The sequence below is a fragment of the Urtica dioica genome, chromosome 5 (genome assembly GCF_054948205.1).
Source record: "Urtica dioica subsp. dioica isolate 48M chromosome 5, U.dioica_male_clone48M_v1_H2, whole genome shotgun sequence".
Lineage (NCBI taxonomy): Eukaryota > Viridiplantae > Streptophyta > Magnoliopsida > Rosales > Urticaceae > Urtica > Urtica dioica.
Window position 1 is genome coordinate 33,618,467 of NC_142760.1, and position 18,985 is coordinate 33,637,451.

At 39.3% G+C, this 18,985-nt stretch overlaps 1 protein-coding gene across 1 annotated transcript; it reads right to left on the bottom strand.

Moving 5' to 3' along the window:
• Nucleotides 1-15,199: 15,199 nt before the first annotated feature.
• LOC149397998 (disease resistance protein RPM1-like) lies at nt 15,200-18,584 on the bottom strand. Its single transcript, XM_089615451.1, has 2 exons — nt 15,711-18,584; nt 15,200-15,451 (listed from the first exon to the last, which is right to left on the bottom strand). The coding sequence occupies exon 1, from the start codon at nt 18,508-18,510 to the stop codon at nt 15,712-15,714; it is 2,799 nt and encodes a 932-aa protein (XP_089471577.1). The 5' UTR covers nt 18,511-18,584; the 3' UTR covers nt 15,200-15,451; nt 15,711.
• Between the last annotated feature and the right edge of the window lie 401 nt (nt 18,585-18,985).

The following is an 18,985-nucleotide window of genomic DNA, read 5'->3' on the forward strand; positions in this document are numbered from 1 at the left end:
ATATTCATGGAATCTTCCAGAATATTTTATTTCCTTTTATTGTGTTCACACTAGTGGATTAAATCTAGGCCATTGGATCTCAACAAGTGAATCATACTTTTTCTCTTATCCATCAGATCAATATCTATGGGATAATATTATCTATTTAAATAGAGAATATTTTATTTAGTGAGAGAATAAAGGAGAATATATTATTTCCCTTTAAATATATTCTCATATATTCTCCTAAATACTTTCCTTTAAATAAGGAGAAAATATATGACAATATCTTATATTATTCTCTCTCCTTTATTTAAACAACTAAAGAGAAAAAAATTGGTAAATACCAATTATGTATTTTCGAACTTGATGGTACACGGCCAAGGAGATTTGCGCAAACCCTAGTGCCAAATAACCAAATTTGAATTTTCCATGTGTGCAAGGCTCAATTGCTTAAAACCCAATTAATCATTTATTTACTTGGTCCAACAATTAACAAATAATTAATAATTGTTTATTTACTTGATCAAACAATAAATAAACAATTCTACCATAAATATTTATTTAATTCTGCGAATACCCGTTTTCCAGAATTAATGCTGTCAATCACAATTACAGCAAGTGAGATTAATAATGATAAACATTATTATACGAAAGTTCTTATCTGCCTTTATCAGAGCCGAATCGGGGACTATGGACCTAGTAATAGAAGCTTAACAAATCCGATGAAAAAGACGAAATAGTCCTTTATCTTTTTCCATCGATTCGTCTAATCTTGGTCAAATACTCCACATTGTAAGCCAAGACTGAACTCTCCTTTATACTAGAATTATATTTACTCATCGTGACGAGTGTCCACTGATATAGTCAGTTCATGATCAAGATCCTCCAGGTTCAACCCATGTCAAGAGAAGTCAATTTTTCCGTTATACTTCTCTTGATACATATCAGCCCTAAGCATTGTTGCTTCCCCAGCGAAAGATTCTTTCGAACGTTACTTACTTCGAAAGTGCTAGCAATCTATCGGTTCTGGAATCAACCCTTAGGTGAGAGAACATTAACCTTCTTTCAGGAAGGCTGGATTCCGTATCTGTAAATCATTTCCCACTCGAATTATGCTCCGAGAAAACTCCCAAGACATAAGCTATGATTAGCATGAATAGCCTTTTAGCGAATGAGTCAAAGAGCTCAGTAACATAACTCAGTATCCATGATCACTTCAGGATTTAGATCAAGTCTCACTGTGACCATCATAGTGGCCTCGGTTAGTGTGTCGTAACGGTCCTTAAACGACACATCTACAACCAAGACCTGTCCAAGTCGTACACTTACCACAAGTGTAGAATGCTCCCACATAGTGATCAACCTTCACCTATGTGTTCTACATATATGACTTTAGATATAGCTTTCCAGGCGTATATCAGTCATCGACCTCGTTTTAGCTCACCGTCCGAACTCAGGTGCCCAGCACGTGACTCAGTTTAATACGGAGGTTATGGAAGATAGTTGTTATCGATTCTAATTGTGTAGAACTCAACCCACTAATCATATAATGCTAATAAAGTAATCTTATTATCAAATTTAGTAATCATTTATTCATTATCTTGAAGTGTGCAATATTATTCCTAACAATCTCCCACTTTGACCAGAGAAGATAAGTTTCCTTCAGCCAATTTAATTCTTTACCATCATTATAGACGGTTTAGACCTTGACCCAAGATTGAGATTCCCATCATATGGATTCCCACTTTTATCTATACTCTATCATTTATGTCGATCTGACATATGTCCCATTTTCATATTATTCTAGTTCATGCATTTTTGCAAGTGATCTTTGACTTACCATTTAAGGTCAAGTCAAATTGTTCATAGTAAATAAATTTACTTTAGAACAAATTAACACTTCGCATACCTTTAGATTATACACCAGACTTTATATCTAAAGATAACAAGTCTCCCTATCAAGGTGTACATCCCTTTGGTGCCAAATCAGGTTGAACCATTGCATGGTTTGATCTCATCACCACTTACTATAGTGTGATTTATTGAACGTGTTTAAATAAGAATTTATTGACCTATTTCCATTACTTGGTTATTTATAGTTCATCCTTATTTGTCGTGTTCATATTCAATATATACACAGGACTTTAAGGATCTACTATATTTAAATAACTAAGTATCTCACTATTTCCAAAAATTACATTGTTTACAACACATGTAGTTATTCTCGGAAATACGACATTGTCTAAGGTCTAATTATTAGTCCTTTTAAAGACAATGTCAATAGCCTCAACTTTGAGCTCATACCTTATATCAATAAGTATGTTTGAGACATAATGGAACGAGCATGTCGTTTCTGAATTTAATTTTAGAAACAGTTAGCTCAGTCAATTTACTTGTGTCATAATGAGGTCTAGAACTATAATAGTACACTAGGACAAAAATCGTCATCGGGTGCGACGGATGTCGCACCTAATAGTTTATTAGGTGCGACAAAGTCGCACCTAATCTCCCGTCGCTAAAGGCATTAGGTGCGACATGCCGCACCTAATAGTCACACCTTTAGGTGCGACATTTTCGGGTGCGACAATGTCGCACCTAATACGTTTTTTTAATTAAAAAAAATTACAAAACTGGACGGCGGGGCAGCGGCTGGACGACGACGTGCAGCGGGGCAGCGGCTGGACGGGGGCTGGCGGGGCTGGACGCGGGACGTGCAGCGGGGCGGGACGGGGCAGCGGGGCTAGACGGCGATGTGCAGCGGGGCGGGATAGGGCAGCGGGGCGAGGCCGCGGTGCGCGGGACGGGGCAGCGGGGCGGAGCAGTGGGGCGCGGGAGGAGGCAGCGGGGCGGAGCAGTGGTGCGCGGGAGGGGGCAGTGGGGCGGAGCAGCGGAGGGGGCAGCGGGATGGACGGCGGCGGCTGACTGGCAGAGAAAGGGTGAGACGGTGAGAGAGAGAGAGAGTGTGTGTGTGAGAGAGAGACGGTGACAGAGAGAGACGTACCGGGGAGGGACGGCGGCGGGAGGGACGGCGGCGAGGAGCAGAGAGAGAGACAGATCGAGTGAGAGAGAAAGTGAGCGAGAATGAGTGAAAAAGAAGGAAGTTTGGGTTTAAAAACCCTAATTCATATTGGGTGCGACAGTAGTTTGGGTTTAAAAACCCTAATTCATATTGGGTGCGACACTGTCGCACCTAATAATCATATTAGGTGCGACAATGTCGCACCCAATATGATAAAAAAAAATCGGCGAGATTCGGCTGAAAAGTTTAAATTTGAAACCCATTGGGTGCGACATTTGTCGCACCTAAAGGTATTAGGTGCGACACATGTCGCACCTGAAGGTATTAGGTGCGACAAATTCATATTAGGTGCAACAATGTCGCACCGAATAGCACTAAACATTAGCGAAATTTTTAGTCATCCGGATGAGTATCCGGTGCGACATGTCGCACCTAATATGGGCTTAGGTGCGACTTTTAGGTGCGACATGTCGCACCTAATACCCTTCCGCACCCAATATGCTAATTTGTAGTAGTGGTAATAACTTTATTCATGACACTTGTTTAGGAGCTACACTTATCGATCATTCTCAAAATATCGATTATAACAAACATCCATGTACAATCATGATTAGTTTGTTAAGTACTTAGGATCTACCTTTCATATTTCAAAAGGTTTAGTAGTATAACTACTTTGATCCATGTCTTTATGTTATTGGAATTTCATCCTCAAAGGACAGTTCATCTTCAATTTTGAAGATCCCAAATGAAGTGGTTCGTGGTATCAGAAAGAAGAGTATCATTGATGATAATGTCTCTCCTTAAAGGCTCAATCCCTTACCTTATAGCTTATTAAAGCTTAAACCATTTCATTAATCCTTTTATAGATCTCTCTATTCCTTTAAGCTAATAGCTTAACAGGTAGATCTATTAAATATGGGCTAGTATATTGTTGATGAGAGTGACAAGGATCCATTCTAGGATGCTCCCACTAGGTTATTGATTTTAACGTCAAGATAATATAAAATTATCCTTCCTTACAATTCATTGATTTATGTGGTAAGGCAATCATTGATTACTCTTCCACTTTAATTATTGAATAATAGCATATACATTCCGGCTAAGGATGCCATCTTCAATGATGGATTTAATCATATGAAGGATGTTGCTATTTATTGAACAAGTGGCTAGATTTCATTAAAGAAAGCTCCCACTCTTTTATTGAACAATAGTGACTAGAATCCAATTAAGGATACTCCCACTCAATAATATTGGTTATTTAGTGGCTAGGTTCCATTTATGGATGCTCCCACTAAGTCAATGAATAAGAGTAGCTAGGTTCCAGCTAAGGATGCTCCTACTCGATTATTGAATTTTAGACTGGCTAGGTTCCAATTAAGGATGTTCCCACTCAATCAATAAATCTAGAGTGGCTAGGTTCCATTCAAGGATGCTCCCACTCAATCAATACGAATATTAGTGACTAGGTTCCAATTAAGGAAGCTCCCACTAATTTAATTCATCATCAATACTAACTCTTAGTTGTGTCTCCTTTATTACTTATTATTCGCACAAGTCATTATCAAATAATAGTAATAATTATTTAGACGCTTTCAAAGCTCTAAATAGTTCTTAAACAATAAAACATATTCAACATAAGAATTTAATGAAGCAATAAAAGCTAATTAAATTCTAACAGAGATAATAACTTAGAAAATATTTATATTTATTTATTGTGCTTCTATATAGCATACGAACGGAAAAACGTGACCTTCATATTCTATATCTTTTTCATAAGGACATAAGCATTCATGCATATTCAAATATCATAAAAGAAATCAAGGCATTCAATTATAGAAGGAAATATTTAAAGGCACAACCATGTGTTCATAAATAATGTAATAAAACATAAAGAAAGAAAGATTCATCCTTTCTGGAATAACCATAAAGGCTACAGTCCAGAAAACCCCGGATTATTAAATGACACATCCCATGTTCAAAAATAAATCCAAAAATGAAAGTAGTAAAACTAGCGGGAAATTAGATCTTCAAACGGATCATGAGCTTTTCTACAATTCGGGCTTGAATCCGACATTCTTCAGCAAGCTCGTCTACACACGTGTGCTCCATCAGATCTGCTCTGCAACAAGAAAAGAAGTATGCTCATGAATAATTATCCTCAAAACATTTTTATGATATCTTTAATCATGAATTTTAAGGTACAATACCAGCATTCTTCTTATTTTTCTCAAGCTCAGCCAAGTACAAAGGACAATGCCTCTTCCAATGGCCTTCAGTGTTGCAGTGGTTGCATTTACCAATGCTTTCTCGCTTCTTTTCTTTTCCTTTTCCACTTCTCTTGAAGTTCTTCCTTTCCTTCTTAGCGGGACCTTTCCCCTTTGAAGTATTCGGGCGTGCCTTAGATGACTCAGCACCAGAAGTCAACTTCTTCTTAGTTTTAGGCGAAGAACTCTTGTCAGCATAGAGAGCCGACCCTTTGTTCTTCCCATGTCGAGTGATAGACTCAAAAGTCTGTAGTTCATTCAACAGCTGAGACAGTCCATACGTCAACTTGTTCATGATGTAGTTGGACGTAAACTATATGAAGTCACTCGAAAGGGAATTCAGGATTATTCCCACATGAGTAACCTCATCCATCTGTGCCCCATGGAGTTCAGCTTCAGTGAAGTAGTTAGTCATCTTCATGACATGATCCCTCACCGGAGTTCCCGCAATCATCCTAGTGCTAGTGCACTTACGGGTGAGCTCAATGCGGGCTTGCTCGCTTTGCATCCCAAACATTTGTTGCAACGAGTCAAGGATCTCCACAGCGGTCTCCTTCCCTTCCATCTTAGTTCGCAACGCATCAAATATACTTGCGAGCATGTAGGCCACCGCCTTGTTATTGGCAGTAGTCCACTTGTCATAGTCCTCCCTCAAGTTCTTGGAGGCACCATGAGCAGGAAGAGGAGGTCTGTCTTCAGTGAGGATAAAGCGAATGTTTTCACTCACAAGCACAATGTTGAGATTCGACTTCCACTTAGGGAAGTTATCTCCAGTCAGGACGTCTTTCGACAACAGGGCCATAATAGGGTTCGACATGATTACTAAAAACATAAAAGTACATTTATTAACAATATGAAAAGAAACAACCATCAATATAATTTAGGAAATAAAAACTATAATGCAAACATGCACGGGATAAAATACTAATCAAAAGAACCCAGTTTTTATATTCCAAGGTAATTCGACTAATAGCCACAGTCCGTTTCACTCTGGTGACGTAACGGAGTGCACCTAGTGAAAATGAGAACCATCTCAGATTAGTGAGCAATCATAGTACATGCACCTTCATAACTATGCTCACTAACTACCAATTTTATAGGAATCTTTGGCCACATGAGCAACCACCGGTTGGTTCATGCATGAGTCAACCCAACATTTCAGTGAAAGAAATCTAGCTCATACGCACTAGCGTAACTAGTACACGCAGAGATCAACCCTCCCACCTATCGTCAGAGACACAACCTTGGTATTGGAATCAGAAAATTCCTTCCGAATGGAACTGACCACCATGTTTAGAAAACCGCCGGTCACGAGGGGATCTTTCATCCTCACGGTGTTGTGTCAATGTTGGAGACCTACGACTCGATATACTTTCAGTATTTTAATTTTCCTAGCATTAACTTTAATCTAGGTGATCCACTCGAGTTAACTAAGTCATATTAAAAACTCGAGTGTTTCTAAGCTACCCTTAAAAACAGATGTTTCGATATAGCTTAGTGATTAGGAATTCGTGACATCTAGTCTTGATTATCCTAAAAGTATTCCATCACGGAAAAGCTCCCAATAGAGAAGGTGAGACACTAGGTCTTCTTAACCTTCAGGATGTCTCTGAAACTCTCGGGATCTCCTTCTTTTCACCTCGATGACACCTTAGTCTTCAGAAACGTAATCTCCGGACGAACAAGAATAAGGTGTGGACCACACTCTGAATCTCACTACGACTCTGATTTATAATTTCAGATCGTACCGTATTATGGGAATGGAATCACAAAATTCCGAGGGAAAAGGAGAGAGAAAAAGCACACAGCCAATTTAGAGAGAGTTGGTCGAAATTTTAGCTATTAGCTTGAGTTATGGAAGCTATGGAAGATACTTGTTATTGATTCTGATTTCAGAACTCAACCCATTAATCATATGATGCTAATAAAATAAACCTCTTATCTCTTTCAGTAATAATTCATGTTTATTATCTTCAAGTGCGCAATATTCCTAATACGAGTCTGGCCAACAGCTGTCCGAACAGTTTCAGATCGCCCACTTACTCAACTCATCAGCTAAGGAATTACAAACTCTTGGAATGCAATAAAAAATAACAAAAAAAAAGCTTATAGTTCTTTGGCAATGCAAAAGAAAAGAGAAGAACGATTCCAAGAAAGGAAAACTCTTCCTGAGAAGAAAAGCATTAACAAGTATCTCTCAGTTTAGCCTCTTATCGGCTTGGTGACAAAGCTCTCCGATCCGTTCAACTCATTCATTAATTAACTATCCTAATCCAATTAGACAATTTTAATTAATGAAAGCCCATGACAACCATAAACATACGATACATGATCTAAGTTATAGTATACAAGCATGGCATAGAAATTAAATAAACAAGCAAGAGCATGCAAGAATGGTTTGATTCGGATTGATCGTTTCCTATTTGATTCTATAAAGTAAATCAAGATGAGCCCAATCATATTGGCCCATGGATTCAATTGGGCCCATTCTTATGAACCTTAGAAAAAATAAATCAATATCAAATTATTTAATTTTTCTAATTTTTTATCGAAAAAATTAATTAAATAAGGGCCCATTCTAATGTCCCATTTAAAATAAATCGATATCATAATCATTTATTTTGTAATGTTTTAAATAAAAATCATTAGGGCTCAGCCCATACAATTAATTAAATAAAACATTTAAAAACTTAATTTTTTTTTCGGTAAATTTTTTTTTTAATGAGTGGGCCCGTGGGCCCACTAGGGTTTCCGGGCTGCGGCCCGGACGAATCCTCTAATCTTGACCTAGGTCAAGATTAGACTTGAGGCTGCACCGGACCGCCGCCGCCACGAGGGCGCGGCCCGGCACGAAGAGGACGACCGAGACTTGTCACAAAATTTTGTGACAAGTTTTCTTGTGGCGTAGTCGTGGAGGCTTTTCTTCGTCCGTCATGCTTCTTCGTTTTGTGTCCGTCTCTCGCCGATCGTCGCGATCAAGAACGTCGCACCATCGGATTACAATAATAATAATAATAATTACATAAAACCTATACCCTTTGAATTTCGGGTTTACAAAAAATCTAGAAAAACGAGAATCAAATATTTTACGATCAAACCACGAATCACAATCCACATATCATATATTGAATTGCATGAAATTCACATCCACATATAATTTCATTCAAACCATATTTAAATTAATTACAAGAACAAATCGATTAATTAATCATAACATCTAGCTCTGATACCACTTGTTGGTGAATCGAGCGCGTATCAGACACGAACAATCGCTCCGATGCGACTCGTTTGAGATGATTCCACCATATAACCATATTAATGCGGAAAAAATAATTAATTACGCTGATCATAAGCTAATTAAATTATGGTTATAATTAACAAGATCTAGTTATGTTTAATTAATTTAATTCACGAGAGCATATTTATCAAGCAACCGATTTGAACGAAAAACGAATACTTACATTGATTTTCGGTTCAGCTACAGAACGCTCCTAAAGTAATCGCGTACTCCTTGCTTCGTCTTGATGAAGGACTCGAGGATGACACCTTAGTCTTTCGAAACGTAGTCTCCGAGACGAATAAGAAAGATGAGTGGGCACAGTCTTTATCTCACTAGATCACGAAACTAGGTGTTTCGAGATCTCTCTCTTATTTTACTAAGAATGGAAACGAATTTCCGAGGGGAGGAGAAGCAGAAGTGCACGGCCAAGGGAGGCTAAGATGCACGATTTTATTGTGTTCACACTAGTGGATTAAATCTAGGCCATTGGATCTCAACAAGTGAATCCTACTTTTTCTCTCATCCATCAGATCAATATCTATGGGATAATATTCTCTATTTAAATAGAGAATATTTTATTTAGTGAGAGAATAAAGGAGAATATATTATTTCCCTTTAAATATATTCTCATATATTCTCCTAAATACTTTCCTTTAAATAAGGAGAAAATATATGACAATATCTTTATATTATTCTCTCTCCTTTATTTAAACAACTAAAGAGAAAAAAATTGGTAAATACCAATTATGTATTTTCGAACTTGATGGCACACGGCCAAGGAGATTTGCGCAAACCCTAGTGCCAAATAACCAAATTCGAATTTTCCATGTGTGCAAGGCCCAATTGCTTAAAACCCAATTAATCATTTATTTACTTGGTCCAACAATTAACAAATAATTAATAATTGTTTTTTTTACTTGATCAAACAATAAATAAACAATTCTACCATAAATATTTATTTAATTCTGCGAATACCCGTTTTCCAGAATTAATGCTGTCAATCACAATTACAGCAAGTGAGATTAATAATGATAAACATTATTATACGAAAGTTCTTATCCGCCTTTATCAGAGCCGAATCGGGGACTATGGACCTAGTAATAGAAGCTTAACAAATCCGATGAAAAAGACGAAATAGTCCTTTATCTTTTTCCATCGATTCGTCTAATCTTGGTCAAATATTCACCTTGTAAGCCAAGACTGAACTCTCATTTATACTAGAATTATATTTACTCATCGTGACGAGTGTCCACTGATATAGTCAGTTCATGATCAAGATCCTCCAGGTTCAACCCGTGTCAAGAGAAGTCAATTTTTCCGTTATACTTCTCTTGATACATATCAGCCCTAAGCATTGTTGCTTCCCCAGCGAAAGATTCTTTCGAACGTTACTTACTTCGAAAGTGCTAGCAATCTATCGGTTCTGGAATCAACCCTTAGGTGAGAGAACATTAACCTTCTTTCAGGAAGGCTGGATTCCGTATCTGTAAATCATTTCCCACTCGAATTATGCTCCGAGAAAACTCCCAAGACATAAGCTATGATTAGCATGAATAGCCTTTTAGCGAATGAGTCAAAGAGCTCAGTAACATAACCCAGTGTCCATGATCACTTCAGGATTTAGATCAAGTCTCACTGTGACCATCATAGTGGCCTCGGTTAGTGTGTCGTAACGGTCCTTAAACGACACATCTACAACCAAGACCTGTTCAAGTCGTACACTTACCACAAGTGTAGAATGCTCCCACATAGTGATCAACCTTCACCTATGTGTTCCACATATATGACTTTAGATATAGCTTTCCAAGCGTATATCAGTCATCGACCTCATTTTAGCTCACCGCCCGAACTCAGGTGCCCAACACGTGACTCAGTTTAATACGGAGGCTATGGAAGATAGTTGTTATCGATTCTAATTGTGTAGAACTCAACCCACTAATCATATAATGCTAATAAAGTAATATTATTATCGAATTTAGTAATCATTTATTCATTATCTTCAAGTGGGCACTATTATTCCTAACAGTCTTCATCTCCAACCTTGACAAAACCTTCCTGTTGAGCCATTAGAATTCTCTCCTCGAGATTCCCATGAAGAAACGCGGTCTTTACATCCATTTTCTCAAGCTCTAAATCATGTTTATTTACCAAAGCGAGCAAAACCCGAATGGATTTGAACTTCACCACGGGGGAGTAGATCTCGTTGAAGTCGACCCCTTCTCTTTGTGTGAAGCCCTTAGCCACCAATCTCGCCTTGCACTGCGGCGTTTCAAACCCGACAATGCCTTCCTTTCGTTTGAACACCCACTTGCAAGCAACTACACGTTGATCTTCAGGCTTGTCCACAAGTACCCATGTCTCGTTCTTGTCAAGTGATGTCATTTCCTCTTCCATCGCACACTTCCATAGCTCTTTGTCTTTGCTCATCACCGCTTCCCGATATGACCTTGGTTCCAAGTCTTCTAACTTCTCCACGGCAACCAACGTAAATGCAACTAAATCGAAGTAAAATACCTCTTCGGAGCTCGGGTTTCTCTTCTATGTCGGTCTCTTGCCAATTGGTACGAGTCTAGGCCCTCGTCATGACTTTCACCGCTTAACTCCTCCATTTCTTCCAAGTGACCCTCATCACTAGCCTCGTCTTTATCTTCCCGCTCATCACTACATCTCCCCAATAGCTCCACCTCAATTTCGGCTCTTTCCTTAGCGAGCTCCGCGCTATCCTTCGCTTCTTGAGTAGCCACGGCCATGTAGTACTCGGATTCTCTAAAGACAACATCTCGGCTAATGACACATTTCGAAGCTTCACCTTCTTTGTACCAAAGCTTCCAACCCTTCACGCCCTCGGGATAACCAACAAACATGCACTTCTTTGCTCTCAGATCTAGCTTCTCCTCTCTTTGGTGCATGTACGTCACACAACCAAATACCTTCAAGTTGTCGAGCTTCGGTGGAGAACCATTCCACACTTCTTTCGGTGTCTTGCAATTCAACGCCACCGATGGACATCGGTTTATCAAGTAAGCCGCCGTGTTAACGGCTTCTCCCCAAAACCGCTTCGGCAAACCGGCCTCGAATAACATGCATCTCACCCTCTCAAGTAGTTTTCGATTCATCCGCTCCGCAAGTCCGTTTTGTTGCGGGGTTCCCTAGACGGTCTTGTGCCTAACCATCCATTCTTCCTTGATGAACCGGTTAAACTCATCACCCAAATACTCCAAACCATTGTCCGTTCGAAGCTTCTTGATGTTTCTCCCGGTTTGTACCTCTACCATCTTCTTCCATTCTTTGAACTTTCCAAAAGCTTCATCTTTATGCTTCAAGATGTAGACCCAAACCTTTCAAGAACAATCATCGATGAACGTGATGAAATACCGGCCTCCACCTAGAGTCGGCGTCCTCGACGACCCCTCCAAATCCGAGTGCACATAGCTCAACGTGTCCCGCGTCACATCCGTGGACCGTGTAAACTTCACTCTCGTGACCTTGCCTTAGATGCAATTCTCGCAAAACTCCAAGTCACCAAGCTTGTCACCCCCAAACAAACCTTGCTTACTCAACTCCTTCAAACCTCTATCACTCACATGACCCTACCTTTTGTGCCAAAGGCTCACCAACGATGTCTCTTGCGGTTCCGTAACCGCCGCCACATCACCGACCAAGGTGCTACCTTGTAGGACGTAGAGATCACGCTCTCTAATACCTCTCAAGTAAAGTAGCGACCCCTTCGTGACCTTCAAGACATTATTTTCACCTTTCCAAGAAAAGCCTTGTTGGTCCAAGATTCCAAGTGAAATGAGATTCCTTCGTAATTCCGAGACATGCCGCACCTCCGTCAAAATCCGCTCGATCCCATCGTGCGACTTAATCTGCACCGTACCGGTTCCGGTCACCTTACATGACTTGTTGTTCCCGAGCAACACCTTGCCCGTCGCGACTTTCTCGTAGCTCTCGAACCAACTTTCATTCGGTGTCATATGGAATGAGCATCCGGAGTTCATGATCCAACATTTGTCGGAATGAGTTGTGGAGACAGCGAGAACATCGAAGCTCTCGTAACCGTCAACAACTTCTTGAACAACCGCCGCCTCTCCGTCTCGTCTCTCGGCCGCTCCGTCTCCCCGATTTGGACAATTCTTCACCACGTGCCCTTCTTCATGGCATTTATAACACTTGATGACGAATTTCTTCGAGTTCCGAGACTTCGACCATGACTTTTTCTTTCCCTTGTCTCTCTTGTCGGATCTACCTCGAGCCGTGAACAAGCTATCTCCGCTAGTACTTTCCATCTCTATCCGTCGTTTGTGTTCCTTTGACTTTAAAGCTCCAACAACCTCGTCGAGAGTAATCTCCTCTCTACCAAGAATGTCAACCATGTGCTCGTACGACCTCGGCAAAGAATAAAGCAAAACCAACGCTTGATCCTCATCGTCATACTTCACGTTAATGTTCTCCAAATCGACAATCAACTTGTTGAACTCGTCGAGATGCTCCATCAAATCCTTTCCTTCCGCCATCTTGAATGTGAAAAACCGCGCCTAGAGAAACAACCGACTCGACAACGTTTTCGTCATATAAAGTGACTCTAGCTTCAACCACATCTCGGCCGCCGACGTGCACCGAATCACCTCCCGCAAGACCTTATCACCGAGACTAAGAATCAAGGTATTGAAAGCCCTCTCCAACACCTCCTCCTTCTTTGTCGCGTCCCACGTCGACGGAAGCTTATCGGACCTGTCAAGAGCCTTCCCGAGACCCATGTTCCCAAGGTGAGCCAACATCTTCACTTTCCATAACCCGAAGTCATTTGAGCCATCAAACTTCTCAATATCCACTTTCGAGGTCGACGCCATCACAAATCAACCCAAAGCCTCAAGGAAACAATTAATCGAACACTTGGTGTGCACACGAAACCACAACACAAAACAAACCAACCCAACCTTGCTCTGATACCAATTTGTAGGATCGGTTCGGGGCCGGATACCTGCGGAATACGGAATATACTAGCACAACACAATATATATATGCCTCCGTTGCTCCAATCCAAACAATATAATCGACGGAAAAATAAAAGAACGAGACAACGAGATTTTCCCAGGTTCGGACCAAAATGTCCTACTGCCTGCTTGGAGAGTGATTCCACTAACAAATAATAATTCGAGATTACAAAGATTACAAACCCCCACAACTTTCTCTTTTCTCTCAAGGATTTTTCTCTCTTGGTTGTTCTAGGTTATTTTCCCTCTTTCTTTCTCTCACGCACTCACTTCTTCCTTTTCTCTCTGTTTGTTTTTCTCTCGGCATACAAAACAACAACATTTTTGCTTTATATACACAATACAAAGGAAATAAAACAAAAAGAAATGGGACCCACAAACTTAAAGCCACGTTCACATAATAAATAGAAAAAAAAACAAACAAGAAATAATGCAGGAAGATAGCATCAATTGAAAATTTCAATAAATGAGATAAAATTTCAGGAAATACAGTTATTTGCATCACTATTGATATACAGCAAAATGAAAAAGAGAACACTGGTAAAAATAATTTAATGAAATAGATAAAAAAAAAAAAAAAAATTAATTTTAGTTGTTTTTCCTGATAAGCATTATCAATCTCTGTATTTTTCTTTGAAAGAAAATATAAAAAAATAGAAGCATCTTTAATTGTGGCATTGTGCCGTTGTTAGTCGACTATTTTGTATAAATTATTTGAATGCAAGTAGTGCTGATTTGTCGAGTAGAGATGGAAACGTTAGTCGGTTAAAAAATATAATACTTTGACAATTCTGGTTCTGCTTTTTAGATTCGAAATCTTTTTGTTGACAATTGCTTCTACAAGGCTTACAGATCATTTTTTTTTGGGCTGTGGGACATGGCTGTGAGTCTGTTTGAGATGGCCACTTAGCTTAGTAACCAGTCCTCTTTTAATGACTAACAAACAAGTACATATTTAGGTGTATGGTAATCTAATAAAAAGTTAAGAAGATGTCTTGTTGGCTAAGATCTATATATTTTCAGGTTATTTGTTTTTGTGTGTGTGTGTGTGTGTGTGTTTTGTCGCTGTCCGATTGAAGTTGTCCTCGAACGAAGGTCTTGCAAAAGCCTTAGACAGGTTTATGATAATGCGTTATAACACAAAGTATTGTGAGTGAACAGCTAGGTTGAATATTTTTGATCAATAAGGTTTGATACTCTTAGAAACACATGCAAGGAATACGTAGTAAATAAGCATAAATAATAAAAGGTAAACTACCAGATTAGAACTGAGGTTTTCGTTATTCGTTTATTCATGACCTCTAGGAAAGTATGAATTTATTTTTTGACCGACAATGGCTTGCAGTTCTGTAACAAATTGACATTGATGATTTTCAGTTAAGACGGAATATGGCTAAGCAAGATGTGTGAGTTTATACGTATGATCCAATAGTACCATTAGATCTAGACAGAAAAAACTGTTCTGTAATACAACAAAATTGGTTTATAAATTTAATGGCTAAGCAAGATGAGTGAGTTTGCTGATTCTAGTCATGCACAGCTCCAGATTCCACAAAAAAAAAAAAACCCAAAACAAAACAAAACAAAACTAAAAACTAAAAACTAAAACAAAAACAAAACAAAAAACAAAAAACAAAAACAAAAACAAAAAACCCGGCCCCAAATCCAATAGCAATGCTTGATGAATCTAAGCTTGATGACTAACTTCCTCAATGATTCAACCTGAAAAGTCAAGCCATAAGTTTGCTAATAGACCTATGAATCTCAAAGATATGGCAGAATGAAGAATGAGCAAAACCAACAAACCACATCATCAGAGTGAATACCTTTGATCGCAAAAACTGGAAATATTTATCTTCGTTCTTTCCCACAAGCGAAGTGAACCGGCAGAGAATCCTCTCTGCTCTTCCTGCCATTTTTGTAAAGTAACACCCAAAAGTTAACAAAAATGTCAACAAAGCATACTTCTTTAACAATTCATGATGAATCATCTTAATTCAACAACAACAAAAAAAGAGCAGATCGATAAATGTGATCGACTTGAAATGCAAGTATGAATGGACTATGTCAATAAAACAGAGGGATTGAGATTAATTTTCAAATCAAGGATGTTGAAAATTGGCAAGCATAATAAATAGGAATAAAAAAATAGTTGAAACAATACTTACATTAGTCTTGTCCTTCAAGATGTTGCAACAACTCTGAGCTGCCAAGCATGTAGGAATTATAAAACAACCATTTTCCTGATGAGTACCCAAAGGTAACAGAAGGTATGTGCTCAATTTTGCAGAATTCTGAACCTCCATTTGGTTGTAGAGCCATCACGAATTCCTTCGGCATATCATTAACTCTGAGTGATTTAAGGTTTGTCAGGTGTTGAAGATTGCAAGGCATTTCCTTCATCAACGGAGAAGCTCCAAACTCGAACTTCTCGAGAAGAGGCAACGCTCCTCTTTCAACCTTAATCACCTTTAATCCTTCCAAATTGCATAATTCAAGATGCTTGAGTTTCGGAAAACTTCCTTCCTCGAACTGCAATTCCTCTCCATCGTATGCCTGATTCATTCGAAGGAATGACAAATTGGGCAAACCTTTGAGCAATTTCAGCGGCTCGTCGACTAGCCTCGAAAAATTCAACATCAGTCCTTGCAAATTGCGAAGCTCGGAAACCCAAATCGGCAATCGTTGTAGTCGACAACTGAGTTTGAAATAGGTCAAGAGAAGAGGAGGAGACGAAATGCAGTTCAAATCTAAAACTTCGTCCATGTTGGCTGCGACGAGAAATAACTCTTCAAGGTCGTTCATTTTCTCAATAGACACTCCAAGGGCTTCACATATCTTTTTCGTTACCTTCAAAACGGCAAGGCATCTTAGTTTACTAAGTTTTCCTAGCTCTTTGATGATATCAACTCTACCAGAATGAGCTTCCACAAAACCGAGCGTCTGCAACTCTTCCAACATTTTTATTCCTTCATGAATTATCACCCCTTCGAATGAGTTTACACTAAATCTTCTCTCTTCATTAATTTTGTGGACGGAAATGTGTCTCAATTTCTGTAGTTTATTGATCTCAAGTGGAAGCTCTCGCACTAAGGTATTACCGAGCTCCAATGTCTGGAGATTAAGCAGCTTCCCAATAGACTTAGGGAGAGTCTTCACTTTTGAGCCGCTGAGGTTTAAGTATTTCAATTGCAACAAATTTCCCACTTCCTTCGGCAGATTATCAAGAGGACAGGCCTCAAAGTCAACCACCTTTAAGAGTTTACAACTTTCAAATACACCAACTACAAAAGAGTTTGAAACTTTGGAAGTATCAAAGAGAACAACAGAGCGAATCTTACAATCACACACATCTTTCCAAACGTTCCTTGTAGTATCATGAATTACTAAGCGGCGACTCTTCTCTTTGTCTCTTGACTGATTTTGGTTAAATACTTTACAGAAGCCCAACTCTTTTGTTTTTGTTAAAATCAACTCCCGTATTAAATCATGCACCTTGCATTGTCTGTTGCATCCATACTCTAACTCAAACACAACCAAATTTCTATCGATAAGCTCGATTAAGTATTCTTCGGCGATTTTTTCGAAGGTTTTATTTTCTCGAAATCTAATGAACCCTTCAGCAATCCAAATTCTGCATAATCTTCTTTGATCGACTGAAAAATCTTCTGGAAAAACACCGAAGTACAAGAAGCATAATTTTAGATGGTGAGGCAAATCATGATAACTGAGTAATAGAACTTTGGAAACACTAGATAGCTCATTGTTTTCCTGAAACTCATAGAGGAGATCGTCAAGCGTTTTTTTCCATTCTGTTTCGCACTTCTCTTTTTTTGACAATAAACCAGCTACGGCAACAATAGCAAGTGGCAAGCCTTGACATTTACTTAGAATTTCACGAGACAACGGTTCCAACTCTGGTGGACAATATGAATTCAAAAACGCCTTTTTACAGAACAATTCCCATGCTTGTTCTGTCGACCAAGTCTTTAGCTCTTTGACAATAACTTCAGATGACGGTGAATTAAAAGACTCTTTGACCTTAGATTTACGAGTTGTGAGAAGTATTCTACTACCATTGCTATTATCAGGCAAAGCATGCTTTATGACACTCCAAAAATCCATTTCCCACACATCGTCAAAAACAATCACATACCTTTTTGCCTGGAGAGAGCTTCTCAAGAGAGTGAAAGCTTCTTCAACCGAAATAATTTCTTGGTTAGGCGGGCAGATCCGAGTCATCAACATCTGGAGAATTCTGTCGATGTCGTACGATTGCGAAACAGTGACCCAAGCGTGATGGTCGAAGCTTCCTTTTTCAACAACATCTTGGTAAACTTTTCTGGCAAGAGTAGTTTTACCGATCCCGCCTTCACCCACAAGTGAAATCACGGTGCGTTCTCGTCGGCCTTCCACCAAACTTCTCAGAAGCTCATTAGACAAGATGTCAATGCCTACAAGCTCTTTCTCGTCAATGAAAAGAGAACCGATGCGCGGGTCGACTCGTGAAATTCCTTTCCCGCCACTCGAACTGCCTTGCTCGAAGGGTCTCAGCCCATAACTCAGACCTCTCTCCCTGATCTCGCGCAATGACTCTTTAACATCTCGGATCTCGGAAGCTAAGTCGCGCTGAGTTTTGAAGGTCTTGACACAATGACTTGCCTTGCGCACAGACCCGAAAAAACCGACTTCACTTTGTCGGTGCTGCTCGGCGTAATAAGTGTATTCGTCGACGACGTCTTCGATGCGTTCCGCTTCTTCTCTGAGCTGTCTCATCCACACCTTCGTGGCGCCGCTGAGCTCTCCTCTGCCAGACTTGGCTTCGGCGTCGTGAAGAAGAGGCTCGATGATCTCCAACTCCTTTTGAAGACTCTTGACTTGCTTGTCAACTCCTTTCAAAGACTTGGCTTCATGGATCAGAAGATCAATCAATTTCTCAATGACAGAACTCAGCAAAGTCTCTACCATTGTGTGCTCTGATCAAAATCGCTCAACTTTCAGTGAAAAATTGAGATGTAGTGATGAAAAAAATTAAGGCACTGGCATTGATATTTTGTATCATGAAATGAGTGGAACAAAATAAACCTTGTTTTCTTCACTAAAAGAAAACAAAATAAAAAAAAAAAACCAACGATATTGATTTTTTTTGTTTTAATTAATTGCATTAGGGGTTAGAATATGTACAAGGTGGGGACAAAGATAATTCAACTTTTTTGGTATTATGTTAGGTATTCCATAATATTGACCGACTGTGTTTATTCTTTATATGGCTGCTCTCTTGCGTTCAATGTGCTCGTCAACACTTCTACTCTTCTTCGTCTGAGCTAGCCGTAACCTTTATTTTTCAGCTTGCGTACTCATTACTTTTTGAGCCAAAGATTTTAACCTTTAGTTTAATTTTAATTATTTGGGGGTCCTTTGCTACTACAGATATTTCTTGTGC

Bases quoted from the DNA above. Each gene is read 5' to 3' on its own strand.
- LOC149397998 (XM_089615451.1), bottom strand. From the start codon at position 18,510: ATGGTAGAGACTTTGCTGAGTTCTGTCATTGAGAAATTGATTGATCTT.